This window comes from Petaurus breviceps, unplaced genomic scaffold (genome assembly GCF_028583685.1).
Source record: "Petaurus breviceps papuanus isolate PSGF00001 unplaced genomic scaffold, PetGlider_PUasm1.0 90633, whole genome shotgun sequence".
NCBI lineage: Eukaryota > Metazoa > Chordata > Mammalia > Diprotodontia > Petauridae > Petaurus > Petaurus breviceps.
Genome location: NW_027187293.1, coordinates 4,382,049 through 4,398,134, shown reverse-complemented (window position 1 = coordinate 4,398,134; position 16,086 = coordinate 4,382,049). Strand labels below are relative to the sequence as shown.

General features: G+C 35.4%; 2 protein-coding genes across 3 annotated transcripts in view; one reads left to right on the top strand and one right to left on the bottom strand.

Annotated features, from left to right (window-relative positions):
* Positions 1 to 16,086, top strand: part of CHRM3 (cholinergic receptor muscarinic 3) — a 669,187-nt gene that overhangs the window by 449,266 nt on the left and 203,835 nt on the right. The gene's annotated exons all lie outside the window — the stretch shown is intronic.
* Positions 8,555 to 9,066, bottom strand: LOC138143223 (large ribosomal subunit protein uL22-like). The gene has a single exon (XM_069064459.1). It carries the CDS (start codon positions 8,987 to 8,989, stop codon positions 8,558 to 8,560), a length of 432 nt encoding a protein of 143 aa, XP_068920560.1. The 5' UTR covers positions 8,990 to 9,066; the 3' UTR covers positions 8,555 to 8,557.

Here is a 16,086-nt window from a genome sequence, read left to right as displayed (position 1 = left end):
ACTGTGACTATAAGTGAACCACAACTTCTCTTGGCTATAGTTTTTTTTTTCTCTTGTTTCAAATGGGTACAATAATAGTTGTGAGAATAAAGTAAAATAATATATTCAAAGTCTTTGCAAACTTTAAAGCAAAATATAAATGTTAGTGATGATGATAGAGGGTACTAGTAGTGAGATCAGGAAAGACTTAATCGAGAGGAATAGTCTGGTTAAGCCACTTGACTATAGTCACAAAGCTAGGCAGCCTTTGAATCCATGTTTTCCTGTTTCCAATTTGAGTCATTTCAGTCTTGTCCAACTCTTCATGAACCCCTTTGGGTTTTTTTTGGCAAAGATGATGCTGGAGTGGTTTACCATTTCCTTTTCCAGCTCATTTTACAAGTGAGGAAACTGAGGCAAACAAGGGTAAGTGACTTGCCCAGGGCCACACAGCTAGTAAGAGTCTGAGGCTAGAGGAAGTCTAGCTCTCTCCATCTCACTGTAATACAATTTTCATTATTGTAGGGAAGAGTCTTATAGCAAAATACTGAATCGTTAGAAGAAGTTAACAAGTTCCATGAGGTCAAAAGTACAGCACACTCAGAACTTTTGTCAAGAACATAAATACAAATATATCGAGGTAAACAGTATCTTCTCCTAAAAGTATTGAAATTGCTTGTTGTCATTCATTCATGAAGAGTACCAAATGAACGCCACTATTTTGGAGTCAAGGTACAGTTTGTCTGACTGTGGTTGATCAAACCAGTACATGCTTGGATTGCCCTGCCACAAATCTGGCACAAATAGTTCATCTGAATATTTAGGGTGGAGATGTCTCTAAATTTGTGCATCTCACATTTCTTTTGAGCTACTGCAATTCTGCTTCACTGATAGATCACAGCATGTTCCTTGATGCAGGCATGTCATACTGGGTAGTCCTTTGCCAGTGTCTCTCATGTCACAAAATCAGTTCCAAAGTTCTTCAGAGAAACCTTGAGAGTGTCCTTGTATTACATCTTCTGACCTCCATGTGAGGATTTGCCTCATGTGAGTTCTCCAAAAAAATAAATCTTTTAGGCAAACATACCTTTGGCATTTGAACAATGTGGCCAGCCCATCAGAATTGCACTTTCTGTAGTAGAGTTTGAGTGCTTGGCAATTTAGCCTGAGAACAGACCTGTGTCCAGTGCCTTATCTTTTCAAGTGATCATCGGAATCTTCCTAAAACAATTCAGATGGAGTGATTCAGTTTCCTGGGGTGGTGCTGGTATGCTTTCACAGGTATAAAATAATGAGATCAGCACAGTGACTTTATAGACCTTCTGTTTGATAGGCAATCTAAGATCTCTTCTCTCCTACACTTTCCTTCAGAGACTCCCAAACACTGAGCTAGCTCTGCCAATGTGTGTGTCAACCTTATTAGAAATGTATACAACTTTAGAGAGTATATTGGCAAGGTAAGTGAATTTATCCAAAGGTATATGAATATACTTAAATTGAAAATATAATATACCTAGCCAATAAAAAATATGTACTGGGTATGTTTTTTTTTTTGGTAGAATATGAGGATGAACCAATACATTAAACAAAAATTTGACTATAGAATTGCTGTTCTCAGGACTGTATAAGAATTCACTTTGCTTGACATTATATCATAGATTGAGAACTGAAAGGGAATTTGGCAATCATTGAGTCCAACTTCCTTATTATGTAGATGAGGAAAGTTGCCCAGAGAAGTTACTTGACTTGCCTAATTTTACACAAGTTATTACTTGTGTAATAGAGAAGAGATAGGAATCAAACTGAGGTCTTCTAAAAGTTTTTAAATGTAGCTGAAATTGTGTCTCACAGTTTACTGGCAAATGGGATAATTCAAATTCCTTAACAGGGATTGCTGTTTAAAGGAATTATGTTGTTAAATATTTGTGTAAGATGAAAAAATTTAAATGTAATGTCAATATCGTGACCTGAAATTGTTTTTAAAAATTCTTATAATTCATGTGATTTAGGTTATAATTACAACTATGTCATAATTAATGGAACAAAAAAAATCTAATGCTGATTTGATAGGTGCAGTTGTTTCAGAAAAAAAAAAAAAAACATAAGATACCATGTTATAACATCCTTCACTTTAAATTTGAATTTTGCACAAAGGATGTAATTGTTGCAAATGTTAGAGTAACTTGGCATTGAAATCATCCTATTTTGAACTATGTATCTCCATTGGGCACCAGGTACAGACTATGACTTAAGGAGCCAAGGATAGAAATTAGTGTTAAGTATGAAAATATATTTGAATGGGTACTGATTTCATAAGTGGTCAATTCATTATTTAATTTTTTCAAGTGTAGGCCAATTTGTGCTTCCCTTCATGGTTTTATTGGCAGGCAGTGTCAGATAATGGGGAGAGAATTAGCCTTGGAATCACGGAAATCTAATATATACTAGCATTATGACCCTGGACAAGGCAATCGAACTGTCACTGTCCATGAGTAGCTTTCTAAGAATAAGTTGTGGTATTATTGCTTACCTGCAGTAATAAGGAGTTTCCTCACTGTGAATTATCTCTTCCAATGAAATTGCAGGTCGTAACCAAAACAAAATACAGCCTCTCAATCTTGTCTCATTGTAGGAACTTGTATTCTCTCTTCTCTTTATATGTACATGCATGCATATATACATACATATATGTGTGTGTTTATATTGTATATTCAGGCAGAGAGAGAGAGAGAGAACACCACACACCTCAATACCTCAACTATGCTTTGTCCTCAGTTCTACAAGCACTTGATGCTACGGTAGCTATTTCATTTTGTTAAATGCAAGTGAAAGAGCTAGGTTTTCACTTTAATTTCACTTTTTGCGTATAATTTTTTTTAATCATTCCTTTCTTTTCATTTCATGTATTCATTTGCTCCTTCTGTATCCATTTCTCCTTCTAATGGAATTCTTTAGAGATGTGTCACTCTATGGCTGGCTTTTCTAAGTTATTATTCTGGGAAAGGGTGAATCACAGAGCCCATCTGTACTCTGATTTTTTTTTTTTATCCAATGGCAAATTGGAAATATACAGTGGTCTTTTAAGTTACTGAAATGTTTAGACAGCTGAACAGTAAATCCCATGCTCAAGTAGTTTTCTAGGTCAGAAAATTTTAAACTGTGAAATTAACTAGAATTAACCTATATCTGTTTTTGTTATATTTAAAGAAAGGAAAGCTATCAGAGGATATGTACTTATCCTAATATGTGATAATATAAACCTGGGAAAGGTAGCGAATACAGTGGATTAAAGTGTGAAGACTCAAAATATCCTTTACAGGCTAGAACATTAGGCCAAATCGAACAATATAAAAATCAATAGAGATAAGTGTAGAGTCTTCCATTTGTATTCAATCAACCTCACAAATACAAAAAGGAAAAGGTGTGTGTGTATGTGTGTGTATAATGAAACACACATATATACACACCCACACACATGTGTGTACATACATATTATTTCTTATTGGACAATGTCCAATAAGACTCAAAAAATACAATACGGTATCCACAAAATATAAGTTTTGACAATGATAAGGTAATGTGTTCAAGATAGTGATGTCAAAGTCCCATTATGCTATACATTTGAAGTAATATGTTTGGTTCAGGGAACTACATTTTAGGAAATATGTTAATAACCGTAGATCTTCAAAGAAAAAGAGATGAAAAAAAAAGAGTCAGCATGGTATAGGGAATCAATATCATGGCATAGGGGACATTCTGAGAAAATGATGGTTCTTGTAGGTCAGAAATTTCCAGGCTCTCCAATTTTACTTTACAAACAGACAGAAAATTAAGGTGAAATGAACACAGAGCAGCAAAAATAAAGTGTTAAAACATTTGTCCTCCTAAAACAATTTAAGAGGACCTAAGAATAATAGATGGTATCTCCAGGGACTGAGGTATGGTCAGAATGAAGGGTAGACACCTCCAGGCTGACTCCACTGAATCAACAAAAAGTAAGCCCTGAGGGCAGCTCCATGCGGAAACAGACTAGGCCTCAAGAAATTTTATCTCAACTTTCACCTCATTTAGGCCCTTAAGAAATTTCACCTCAAAGCTTCAGGAACTTTTTACCTCATTATCTTTTTCCTTATAAAGAACAACAAAGGAGTGAGTGGGGGAAGATTGAATGACCCTCCCTTCCCCCCCCCCCCCCCCAAAGCCCCCCCCCCCATCCTACTATTTCCAGATGCCAGGCCAAGAGGTGCTGAGCAGAAATGATAAATGAGTTGAAAGTAAAATAAATTTTAAAATATATCATGGCATATTAGAATCAGTTGAATAAAATGGAAATCTTTAGACTGGAGAAAAAAGAGTCATCAGGTAACCCCATGTTAATTGCTTCCAAATATTTAAGGCTTTTAAATGGGTGAAGGTTTAAATTTATTCTTGGTCCTAAGAGAAAGAACTAAGTAATAGGTAGAATTCATAGAGGAAATTTTAAGTTATATGTAATTATAATTTATATAAAATATTAATTATATGTAAAGAAGCATTTCCTAAGAGTTAGAACTATCCTTCAGTATAGTGGACTTTTTTGGGAGATAGTGCTTCTCTTCTCACTGGATATCATCACGCAAAGCCTGGACATGGCTCTTGGACTGGTTTTAGAAAGAATTCTTGTTCCAGTATAGCTCCCATTAGACACAATTGACATATATATGCGATATACATACTTATATTTGTCAGTTCTTTCTCTGGATGCAAATAGTGTCTTTCTTTATAGTTAAATTGAGTATTTATAACAGACAAAATAACTTATTCACTCAAAGTCATTCTTAAAACAACATTGTTGTTAGTGTATACAGTGTTCTCTTGGGTCTCCTCATTTCACTCCTCATTGCTTAGGCAAATCTTTCCATGTTTTTCTAAAATCATTGAGCTGATTATTTTTTATAGCACAGAAGTATTTCATTATAATCATATACCATAACTTGTTCAGCCATTACCCAAAATCAATTTCGGGTAAAGATAACAATTTGTTAAAAAGCAGTGATTTGTATGCTAATTCTAACATGATATCCAGTATTTCAGCTGGTTCTTCTTTAGACTTTATAGGGTGTTGAGATTATGTTCTAAATGAATTGGTGGTCTCATTAATGATGACATCAATTCTATAGTATGTTATGCTATGTATAACAATTTCATGAAAGATATTAAAATCTTTGAAACCTAATGTTGGTATGTGCATATACAGTGTATAGTTCAATAAATATAACTTCTCATTAATGAACTGGAGAAAAAAAGAGAATGTATTTCAATGGAGTTCCCAGAACCACAGAAACTCAGTTTTACTATTTTGTTTGAAAAGGATAAATATACACCTAGAAGGTGTTGTATAAAGAAAAATAAAGAAAATTTAATAAAGTAAATGAAAAATCATTCTCATTGGTAATGCTTTTCCTTTTGACTTTTAAGACACTTCAAAAGTTAAACTCAAACTGAATCATTTTTGCTTTTATTTTTTAAAGGTGTAAATGATTCTGATTATTGTTTGTGACCACTGGCTTCTAGTAGGCCTTGGGGCCAGAATAGCATGGAAAAAGATGCAGTTCAGGAGATTTTCAAGAAGTTTAAATGGTACATCTAAAATTTAGGGAAACCATTGGTGCATTGGGTTGCTAAAACAGCTATCCTGTAGAGTTTACAATTAATGAAAATTGCTGTATTTGATTTTAGTATGAAGTATGCTTTTTCAGAATTTAAAGCCTTGGTTAAACCTCATGAACTGAAATTCTAAGTAAGGGCATTTGGCTAGGATTTGTGATTCAGGCTCTATTCTCAGCTCCTCTGAACTTCTGTGTAATTTTATGCCATTTAACTTCCCTGGGCCTCAGCTCAGTAAATTTTTATTGGTTGATAGATTTCCTCATCTTTAAAATGGGATTAATAAAACCCGTTCTAACTACCAGACAGTTGCTGTGAGGTTCACATAAGACAAGAGTCAAGGAAAGTACTTTGACTAGAAAATAAAGTGCTATACTAATAAAAGATTAATTATGGGGTAAAAAATCCCTCATATTGGAACGGTTTGAGAAGAACAAACAGCACAGGAAGTCTCTACTGACATATGTTTATTTTGGTCCAAAATAGTCATTTATTGTCTTCTCTTAAATGGTGTAACTTCCCCTCTGCTGTCTAACAAATCGTCTTCCATCAGTAAAGCAGCTCCTATATAATCCCATCTCTATCAGATGTTCTCATTCATGGAATTTACATGGCAGCCAAATAAACATGCATTTACAAAGTGGGTAGGATTTGGACTCATAAAATGAGGGAGTTAGACTATCTTTAATGTCCCTTCAGGCTCAAAAATCCTATAATCTTTTTTTCATAAATAATGAAAATTATTAACCCTATATGCATATTTAGTGAAAGAGTAGTGATTAGAATGCTGAACAGCTTGCAGTTGCATTTTTTTCCTTTATATCTCCAGGATCCCTGGCATATTACTTGCCATGTGGTAGTCATTTAACAAATATCTGTTGATTGATTATTGTATTGATTGACTTGGATCCGAGAGACCTGAGTTTCAATACTATATCAGATGTGTAATATCTGTGTCATGATGGGCAAATCACTTTACCTCACAGAAACTCAGTTTTCATAACATCTGTAAAATGGATATAATAATATTTTCTCTATAAATCACAGAGGGATAACCAATACAAGGTTAATACAATTCTGCCCAGGACTGCATCATTCTCCAAGAAGAGCATGCTTCTTCTATGTGGTAACCGTGGACCTGTGCCTTATGAAAAATGTTCTCCATCAGTATTGTCCCTGGGACATCAGTTACCGCAACCTATTGCAACTATACACCTCTCCTACACCCATGGTTCCATTCAGCTCTTGAAATGGATACAGGGTGTCCCTGGATATCCTGAGTGCCTAAGGACCTGTGGGGTTCCATGTTTCTCTTAATCACTAGAATTGAACCTGGTTCAAAAATACCTAATTGTTCCCTTATATTATCGAAGAAAAAGCTTTGTAGTATTTCAAGTGTTACAACAATATGAAGTGTGTGTATGTTTTTTTGAAATTATTGCCTGCTTTTTTATTCATTAATATTGCCAATATGAGAGTATAATCCCTGGAAAACAATGAGATGTGATGAAATCCTTTGGACCTCTCCGTAATTGTTTATAGTGTCTATATTAGAAGCTCTTAATACTTGTTTGAGTTATTTTCATTTGTGTCTGTTTGGGTGGAATTGTTAGAGGTCAAACACCTAAATTTTTCTTTACCAACCATTCTCTATGAAGAGGGGGTAAACATTCAGTTTGTATGTTTCATTTAAATTCATTATTGATTTTTACACTAGAATAATGCAATTCATATTAAGTATTTGTTGTGACTGTGGTATACAAGGCATTGTGCTAGCCATACCTTAGCTACATGGACAAGATGACAAAAATGAAAACCAATTTCTGCCCTCAAGGAGCCTACCTTCTTTGTAGGAATATAATGTGTAAATAGATAAAGAAATGTGGAAGATTCTGAGGGGATGCTCCTTGAGCTGAGCATTAAGCTGAGCATAATGATAGAATATAAATTCTTTGAAAGCAGAGACTATTTCATATTTTTCTTTGTATTTTAACACCTAACACAATCCCTTGCACACTGAAGGAAATTAATAATACTTGCTGATTTTTAAGAGTTGGAAATGACAAGGCCTTCTATATCTGGACAGTTAGTACAAAGGTATTGACATAGGAGATGGGAGCAGAGAGTGGATCATTATTTTTGATATTTTCTGAAATGTCTGGAGAAACCAAAATGGAGAGAAGCACAGAGGTTGCCTAAGCTCTCTCCAGCTTCCCTTGGAAACTATATTAAATCAAGCCTCTAAACAGATTCTGGAGTGACAACACCCACAAAAGGACAGAGCGAAACAATTTTCCGACTTAGGATAACTTAGTATGACTTCAGGAAAGGCCTGTCACTTGGATAAAAGGGCAGTGCAGCCTAGAGCAGATGGTGTCTGGGCACGCCAACGGGAGGCTCTTAGCCATAGAGCAGATCAGTGACCGAGGCTCTTCACTCCTGACTCAGCAGGCCAGTGGCATAGCAAGCCAGCTTTGAGGCTCCAGCCCTAGCACAGAAGGCAAACTGCCAGTCCTAGAGTCCAGGGCACAACAGGTACAACCACGCTGTGTAATCTCCAGTGTCGTGGGCAAGCTGCAATTACCTGAGGCCCTAACACAGAAAGCCAGTAAAAAGACCACTGGCCCCCAGTGTGAGAAGCTTGGGACAGTGTCCCCTGTACCCTAGGAGTAGAACTCAACTTTTAAAAATGAACAAAAAACTTAAAAAGAGCCCTGACCATAGAAAGCTGCTGTGGCGATACAAAAGATCAAAACAGATTCAGAAGAGAACGACAATGTCAAAATGCTTACATGCAAAGGCTCCAAAGGGAATATGAATTTGTCACAATCCCAAAAAGCCTTCTTGGAAGAGCTCAAAAAGGATTTTTTTTTTTTACTGTAACAAATGTTTTCATTTCACTTTTATTTGCACTCTAATGTCATACTTACTCTCATGCCATTAGCTTTTGTTTCTTCAGTTTCTGCTGGGATAGCTTTTTCTTTTGAGCAGCCTCCTCTTCTGGTTTAGGAACAATTTGTTCCTTTTCAGAAAGTATCATCTCAGTATGGCAAGGAGAACTCATGTATGGGTTGATTTGGCCATGAGCCCTGTAAGTATACCACATTTTGGGAGACTTGTTAACCTGCATATGCTCAATGACAAAAGAATCCACATCTAAACCCTTCAGTTTTGTGTTACTTGCTGCAATTTTAAGCATATGCAGCAAGAACTCAGTGCTGTTTGGGGGCCACCGACCCTGTGTCCAACCCCATTGCTTAGCCTGGGCACACTTGCCAACTCCACCATTATATATATGGAAGGAAACACATTGTTTCTTCAATGTGACAATTTTCAAATACTTGGTAGCTTTTCGGATATGCATGCCCTTGATAGCTTGGGCTGTTTCACAGATATTCTTGAAGTAGACTTGGAGATTTGAACCCCCTTGACTTGCATGATTTTGTGAGGTTCTTTGAATTGAGAAAGTACCTCACCATTTTAAATGATTACCTAGCACGGCGCAAGGGAAGAGGAAGAGGAAAGACTTTTGGGAGATTTCATGAAAACTCAACTATCTCAAAAATAATTTTTTTAAAGCGATTGGGGTTAAGTAACTTGCTTAAGATTACATGTTTCTGGATGGGTGCTGTGTCTGAGCCTGGATTCAATCCCAGGTCATCCCGACTCTGGGGCCAGTGCTCTTACTTCCTGTGCTACCTGGCCTCCCCTCAAAAAGAATTTTTAAAAAATGCATTTACTTTTAGTTTACAACATTCAGTTATACAACTTTTTGAGTCCCAAATTCTCCACCCATGGTGACATGCAATCTCATATGGATTCTATATATAGCCTCACATTAAACATTAGCCAAGTTGTAAAAGAAGAATTATAACCAATGGAATGAACGACAAGGAAGGAGAAACAAAACGATATGAAATGAAAATGAGAGAGAGCAAGTAATTTGCTTCAATCTGCATTCAGACTCCATAATTTTTTCTCTGTATATAGATAGCCTTTTCCATCATGAGTCCTTTGGAGTTGTCTTATTGTATTGTTGAGAAGAGCCCAGTCTACCACAGTTAGTCATCACAGATATAATGTGTCTGTAATTGTTCTCCTGGTTCTGCTCCTCTCACTCAGCATTAGTTTATATAAGATGCTTCAGGTTATTATGAGGTCCATCTAGTCCTCATTTTTTCATAGCAGAATGGTATTCAATTACATTCATATACCACAACTTATTTAGCCATTCCCTAATTGAAAGGCATCCCTTTGATTTCCAATTCTTTGCCACCACAAAAAGAATTGCTATAAATATTTTTGTACGTATGAGTCCTTTTCTCATTTGTATGATCTCTTTGGGATATAGCCCTAGAAGTGGTATTGCTGGGTCAATGGGTAGGCACATTTTTATAGGCCTTTGGGCATAGTTCCAAATTGCTTTCCAAAATGGTTACATCAGATCACAACTCCACCAACAATGCATTAATGTTCCAGTTTTCCCACAGCATTTATCATTTTCCTGCTTTGTCATATTAACCAATCTGACAGATGTGATGCAATACCTAAGAGTTGTTTTGATGTTCATTTCTCTAATTAATAGTGATTTAGAGCTTCTTTTTCATATGATTATAGATATCTTTAATTTCTTCCTCTAAAAACTGCCTGTTCATATCCAGGGCCCATTTATCAATTGGGGAATGACTTGTATCCCTATAAATTTGACTCAGTTCTCTGTATATTTTAGAAATTAAGCCTTTATCAGAGATACTGGTTGTAAAAATTCTTTCCCAATTTTCCACTTCCCTCCTAACCTGGGTTACATTGGCCTTGTTTGTACAAAAACTTTTGAATTAATGTGATCAAAATTATCCATTTTGGATTTCATAATGTTCTCTATCTCTTCTTTGGTCATAAATTCTTCCCTTCTTAAATATGACAGGTAACTATTCCTTGCTCTCCAACATTGCTTATAGTATCAGCATTTATTTCTAAATCATGAACCCACTTTGACTTTATTTTGGTATACAGTGGAAGATATTGATCTATGCCCAGTTTCTATCATACTGTTTTCTAGTTTTCCCAGCAATTTTTGTCAAATAGTGAGTTCTTATCCCAGAAGCTGGAGTCTTTTTTATCAAACAGTAGGTTACTATAGTCATTGACTACTGTGTCTTGTTTATCAGATCTATTCCACTGGTCCACCACTCTATTTCTCAGTCAGTAAAAAGTGGTTTTGATGATTATGCTTTATAATACTGTTTAAAATCTGGTGTGGCTAGGTCACCTTCCCTAGCATTTTTTTTCACTAATTCCCTTGATATTCTGGACCTTTTGTTCTCCAAGAGGAATTTTGTTATTATTTTTTTTAGCTCTATAAAATAATTTTTGGTAGTTTGATAGGAGTGGCACTAAATAGGCAAATTAATTTAGGTAAAATTGTCATTTTTATTATATTAGCTTGGCCTAACCATGAGCAACTGATGTTTTATTACAATTATTTAGATCTGACTTTATTTGTGTGAAGTGTAATTGTGTTCATATAGTTCCTGGGTTTGCTTTGTCAGGTAAACTCCCAAATAATTTATAATGTCTACAGTAACTTTAAGTGGAATTTCTCTTTCTATTTCTTGCTGTTGGGCTTTGTTAGAAATATATAGGAATGCCAAGGGTTTATGTGGGTTTATTTTATATCCTGCAACTTTGCTAAAGTTATTTATTATTTCAAGTAGTGTTTTTTTACTTGATTCTCTAAGTGTATCATCATATCATCTGCTTCTTTGCCTCTTCTAATTCCTTCAATTTCTTTTTCTTCTTTTATTGCTATAGCTAACATTTCTAGTACCAAATTAAATAACAGGGATGACAGTGAACATCCTTGTTTCACCCCCAGTCTTACTGGAAATGCTTTTAGCTCATCGCCATTACATATAATACTTGCTGATGGTGTTAGGTAGATGCTACTTATCATTTTAAGAAAGATTCAATTTATTCCTATGCTCCCTAGTGTTTTTAATAGCAATGGGTGTTGTATTTTTTCAAAAGCTTTTTCTATATCTACTGAGATAATAATATGGTTTCTACTAGTTTTGTTGTTGATATGAGTGAAAATGCTGATGGTTTTCCTAATCTTGAACCAGCTTTACCTTCCTGGAATAAATTCTACCTGATCAAAGTGTATTTTTCTTGTGATAAATTGCCATAATCTTTTTGCTAACATTTTATTTAAAATTTTTGCATCTATATTTATTCGGAAAATTGGCCTAGGGGCGGCCAGGTAGCACAGCGAGTAAGAGCACTGGCTCCAGTGTTGGGATGACCTGGAGATCGAATCCCGGGCTCAGACACTCAGCACCACACCCAGAAATAACTGGCTGTGTAACCTTGAGCAAATTACTTAACCCTGATTGCTTAAAAAAAAAAAAAAAAAAGAAAATTGGCCTATACTTTTCTTTCTCTGTGTTAGCTCTTCCTGATATAGGTAGAAGTACCATATTTGAATTATAAAAAGGATTTGATAGGACTCCTTTTTCTCCAAATTTCCCAAAGATCAATAAAGTATTGGAATTAATTGTTCTTTAAATGTTTGATAGAATTTGCATGTAAATCCATCTGGCCCTAGAGATTTTTTCCTAGGGAGTTCTACGATAGTTTGTTCAATTTATTTTTCTGAGATGGGATTATTTAAGTATTTTACTTCCTCTTAAGTTAATCTGGGCAATTTATATTTTTGTAAATATTCATTCATTTACCTAAGATTGTCAAATTTATGGACATATAAATTGGGCAAAATAATTACTAATTATTGTTTTAATTTCCTTGTATATAAGTTCACCCTTATTATTTTTGATATGGGTAATTTGTTTTTTTTTTCTTTCTTTTAACCATATTGACTAAAGGTTTATCAATTTTATTGTTTTTTTTTCATAAAGCCAGCAGTTAGTTTTGTTTATTAGCTCAATAGTTTTATTAATTTCAATTTTATTAATCTCTCTTTTGGTCTTCAGTATTTCTGATTTAGTATTTAATTGGGGATTTTCAGTTTGTTCTTCTTCTAGATTTTCAGTTGCATGCCTAATTCATTGATCTCCTTTTTCTCTATTTTAATCATGTATGCATTCAGAGATATAAAACTTCCCCTAAGAATTGCTTTCACTGCATCCCATAATTTTTGGTGTGTTGTCTCATTATTGTCATTATCTTGAATGAAGTTATTGATTGTTTCTATAATATGTTGTTTGATTCACTCATTCTTTAGAATAATATTGTTTAGTTTACATTTACTTTTTAGTCTATCTTTCCGTGGCCCTTTATTACATATAATTTTTTTTATCATGATCTGAAAAAGATGTATTTAATATTTCTGCCTATCTGCACTGGACTGTGAGGCTTCTATGTCCCAGTACATGGTCAATTTTTGTACATGTGCCATGCACCATTGAGATGAAGGTATATTACTTTTTATCACCATTCAGTTTTCTCCATCAGTCTGTCATATCTACCTTCTCTAAAATTCTGCTTACCTCCTTAACTTCTTTCTTATATATTGTAAGGTTAGATTTATCAATTTCAGAGAGGGGGAGGTTGAAGTCCCCACTAGTATAGTTTTACTATCTATTCTTCCTCTAGCTCCCTTAACTTCTCATCTAAGTATTTGGTTGCTATACCATTTGGTGCACATATATTTAGTAATGATATTGCTTCATTATCAATGGTACCTTCTAGTAGAATAGTTTCCTTCCTTATTCCTTTTAATTTGATCTATTTTTGTTTTTGCTTTGTCTGAGATTAGAATTGCTACCCCTGCTTTTTTTACTTTAGTTGAAGCAAAATATATTCTACTCCAGGCTTTCACCTTTACCTGATGTGTATCCCCTTGTTTCACATGTATTGTAGACAACATGTTGTAGGATTATGGTTTTTAAATATTTGTCTCTGTTTTATGGGATAGTTCTTCCCATTAGCATTCACAGTTATGATTACTATCTGTGTCTTTCTCTCCATCCTATTTCCCACTCCACCCCCATTTATGCTTTCATTTTTCCCTTCTCCCTTTCCCTCCTCAAGAGTTTTGCTTTTGACCACTGCCTCCCTCAATATTCTCTCCCTATCAGCCCCCCTCCCTTTATCTACCCTTTTCTCTTACTACTTATTCCCTTCCTTTTAACAGCCCCTGCCCTTTTCTTTCCCCTTTCTTCTCCTACAACCTGTAGGGTGTGTTAGATTTCTATACTTAACAAAGTATGTTATTCCCTCCTTGAAATATGAGAGTAAATCTCAAACAATGCTCTTCTCCCTCCCTTTGTTCCCTCTACTATAAGTTTTTGTGTCTTTTCATGTTAAATTCCTATACTTAACTGAGTATGTTATTCCCTTCTTGAACCAAAATCAATGAAAGTAAATCTCATATAATATTCATCTCCCTCCCTTCTTTCCCAGTACTATAATATGTTTTTGTGTCTGTTCATGTAATGTAATTTGCCCCTTTCATTCTCCTCCTTTCCTCTTCCTCCATTACAATCCCTTTGAACCCCTTAATTAGGTTTTTTTTATCATCACATCAGTTAATTTATGCCCACACCCTCTATCTATGTATATCCCTTTTAAGTGTTGTAATGATTATACAATCCTAAAAATTAATAGATATTATCCTCCCATATAGGGATGTAAACAATTTGTTCTTTTTAAATAACAAGTGTGTATGTGTGTGTGTGTGTGTGCATGTTTATTTTTTTTCTCTGTTTACTTTGTATGACTCTCATGAGTCTTGTATTTGAAGATCATGTTTTCCATTGAGTACTGGCTTTTTCATCAGGAAGGTCTGGAAGTCCCTTATTTCATTGAATGACCATGTCCTTGCCTGAAAGATTATGCTCAATTTAACTGGGTAGTTGATCCTTGGTGGTAGTCCAAGCTACTTAGCCTTACAATATATCATATTCCAGTCCCTCTAATCTTTTAATGTAGAAACTGCAAAGTCCTTTGTGATACTGACTTCATTTCCATGATATTTGAATTGTTTCTTTCTGAATTCTTGCAGTATTTTTTCCTTAATCAGATAATTATGGAATTGGACTATAATATTCCTTAGAGTTTTCAATTTGGGATCTCTTTCAGGAGGTGAATGGTAAATTCTTTTGATGACAAATTTACCCTCTGGTTCTAGAACCTCAGGACAGTATTCCTTGATGATTTCTTGGAAGGTATTTTCCAGGTTCTTTTTTTCATCATGGCTTTCTGGTAGACCAATAATTCTTAGATTCTCTCTCGTGGATATATTTTCCAGGTCACTTGTTTTTCCAATGAGATATTTTACATTTTCTTCTGTTTTTTTTTTTTTCATTTTTTTAGATTTTGTTTGACTCATTCACTTCAACTTGTCTAATTCTAATTTTTCTTAGTTTTTGAACCTCCTTTTCCATTTGACCAGTTTTTACTTTCAGTGATTTATTTTCTCCAGTTATGTTTTGTACCTCCTTCTCCATTTGGTTAATCATACTTTTTTTTAAGGAGTTATTCTCTTCAGTGAATTTTTTTCCTACTTTGCCAATTGTATTTTTAAAGTGATTTGTCAGTTTTTCTTCTACCTCTTTAATTTGGTTTTTAAAATCCTTCCTGAGCTCTTCCAAGAATGCTTTTTGGGCTTGAAACCAGTTCATATCCCCTTTTGTGGCTTCAAATTTGGCTATAGTATCAATGCTGACCTCTTTGGAATGTGTACCTTGCTTTTCCCTTTGACCATAATAGGATTCTCATGCCTTTGTTTTTCTAATTTGTTTTTTTGCCCATTGTGATTACCTATTTCCTGGCTTTTAAAGTGGATCTCTGCTTCTGGGACACAGAGGGCTCTGACCCACATTTCTTAGATTGGGAGTTAGGGGCCTCTTTATTGGCTTTGTGTGCTGTGGCCTCTGAGTGTCTAGACTGAGACCAAGGCCAGGACTTTTTGCATTTCCCCAGTGTTACACTGAAGCTCAGAGCTTGACGTGTGGGGGAGGAGTGTTGTGACCACTTCAGATGGCCACCTCCATGCCCCTGGGTTCAGGCAGGCTCAGCTGTGGGGTGTCCAGACTGCATTGGTGTTTACCAATTCCCTTGGCTGTGTGAAGATACACCTGGAGTTGTGGTGTTAGTACTTGCTGGCTCCAACACCTGGGATTCAGAATCTCCTACTGAGATACCTACTGTCTTGCACTGGTTCCCTTCAGCCTCAACACAGCCACACCCTCCCTGTAGATTTCCCAAACATCTCACTGGTTTTTCTATTTCAACATTTTACATTGGGTCAATATTCTCTGGGTTTTTCAAGGTCAAAGGGGAGGGGATGGGAGCACCTATGATTTACGCTGCCATCTTGACTCCTGAAGTTCAGGTAGATGATTTTTAAGCATCTAGACTGTGGACTGCTAGTTCCAGAAGTAATTGTTGCTACTTCCACTGACCAAGGCCAGACCTGCACTTGTGTCTTACCCAACTGTT

Coding starts and splice junctions, on each gene's coding strand:
- LOC138143223 (XM_069064459.1), bottom strand. CDS start 8,989: ATGCATATCCGAAAAGCTACCAAGTATTTGAAAATTGTCACATTGAAG.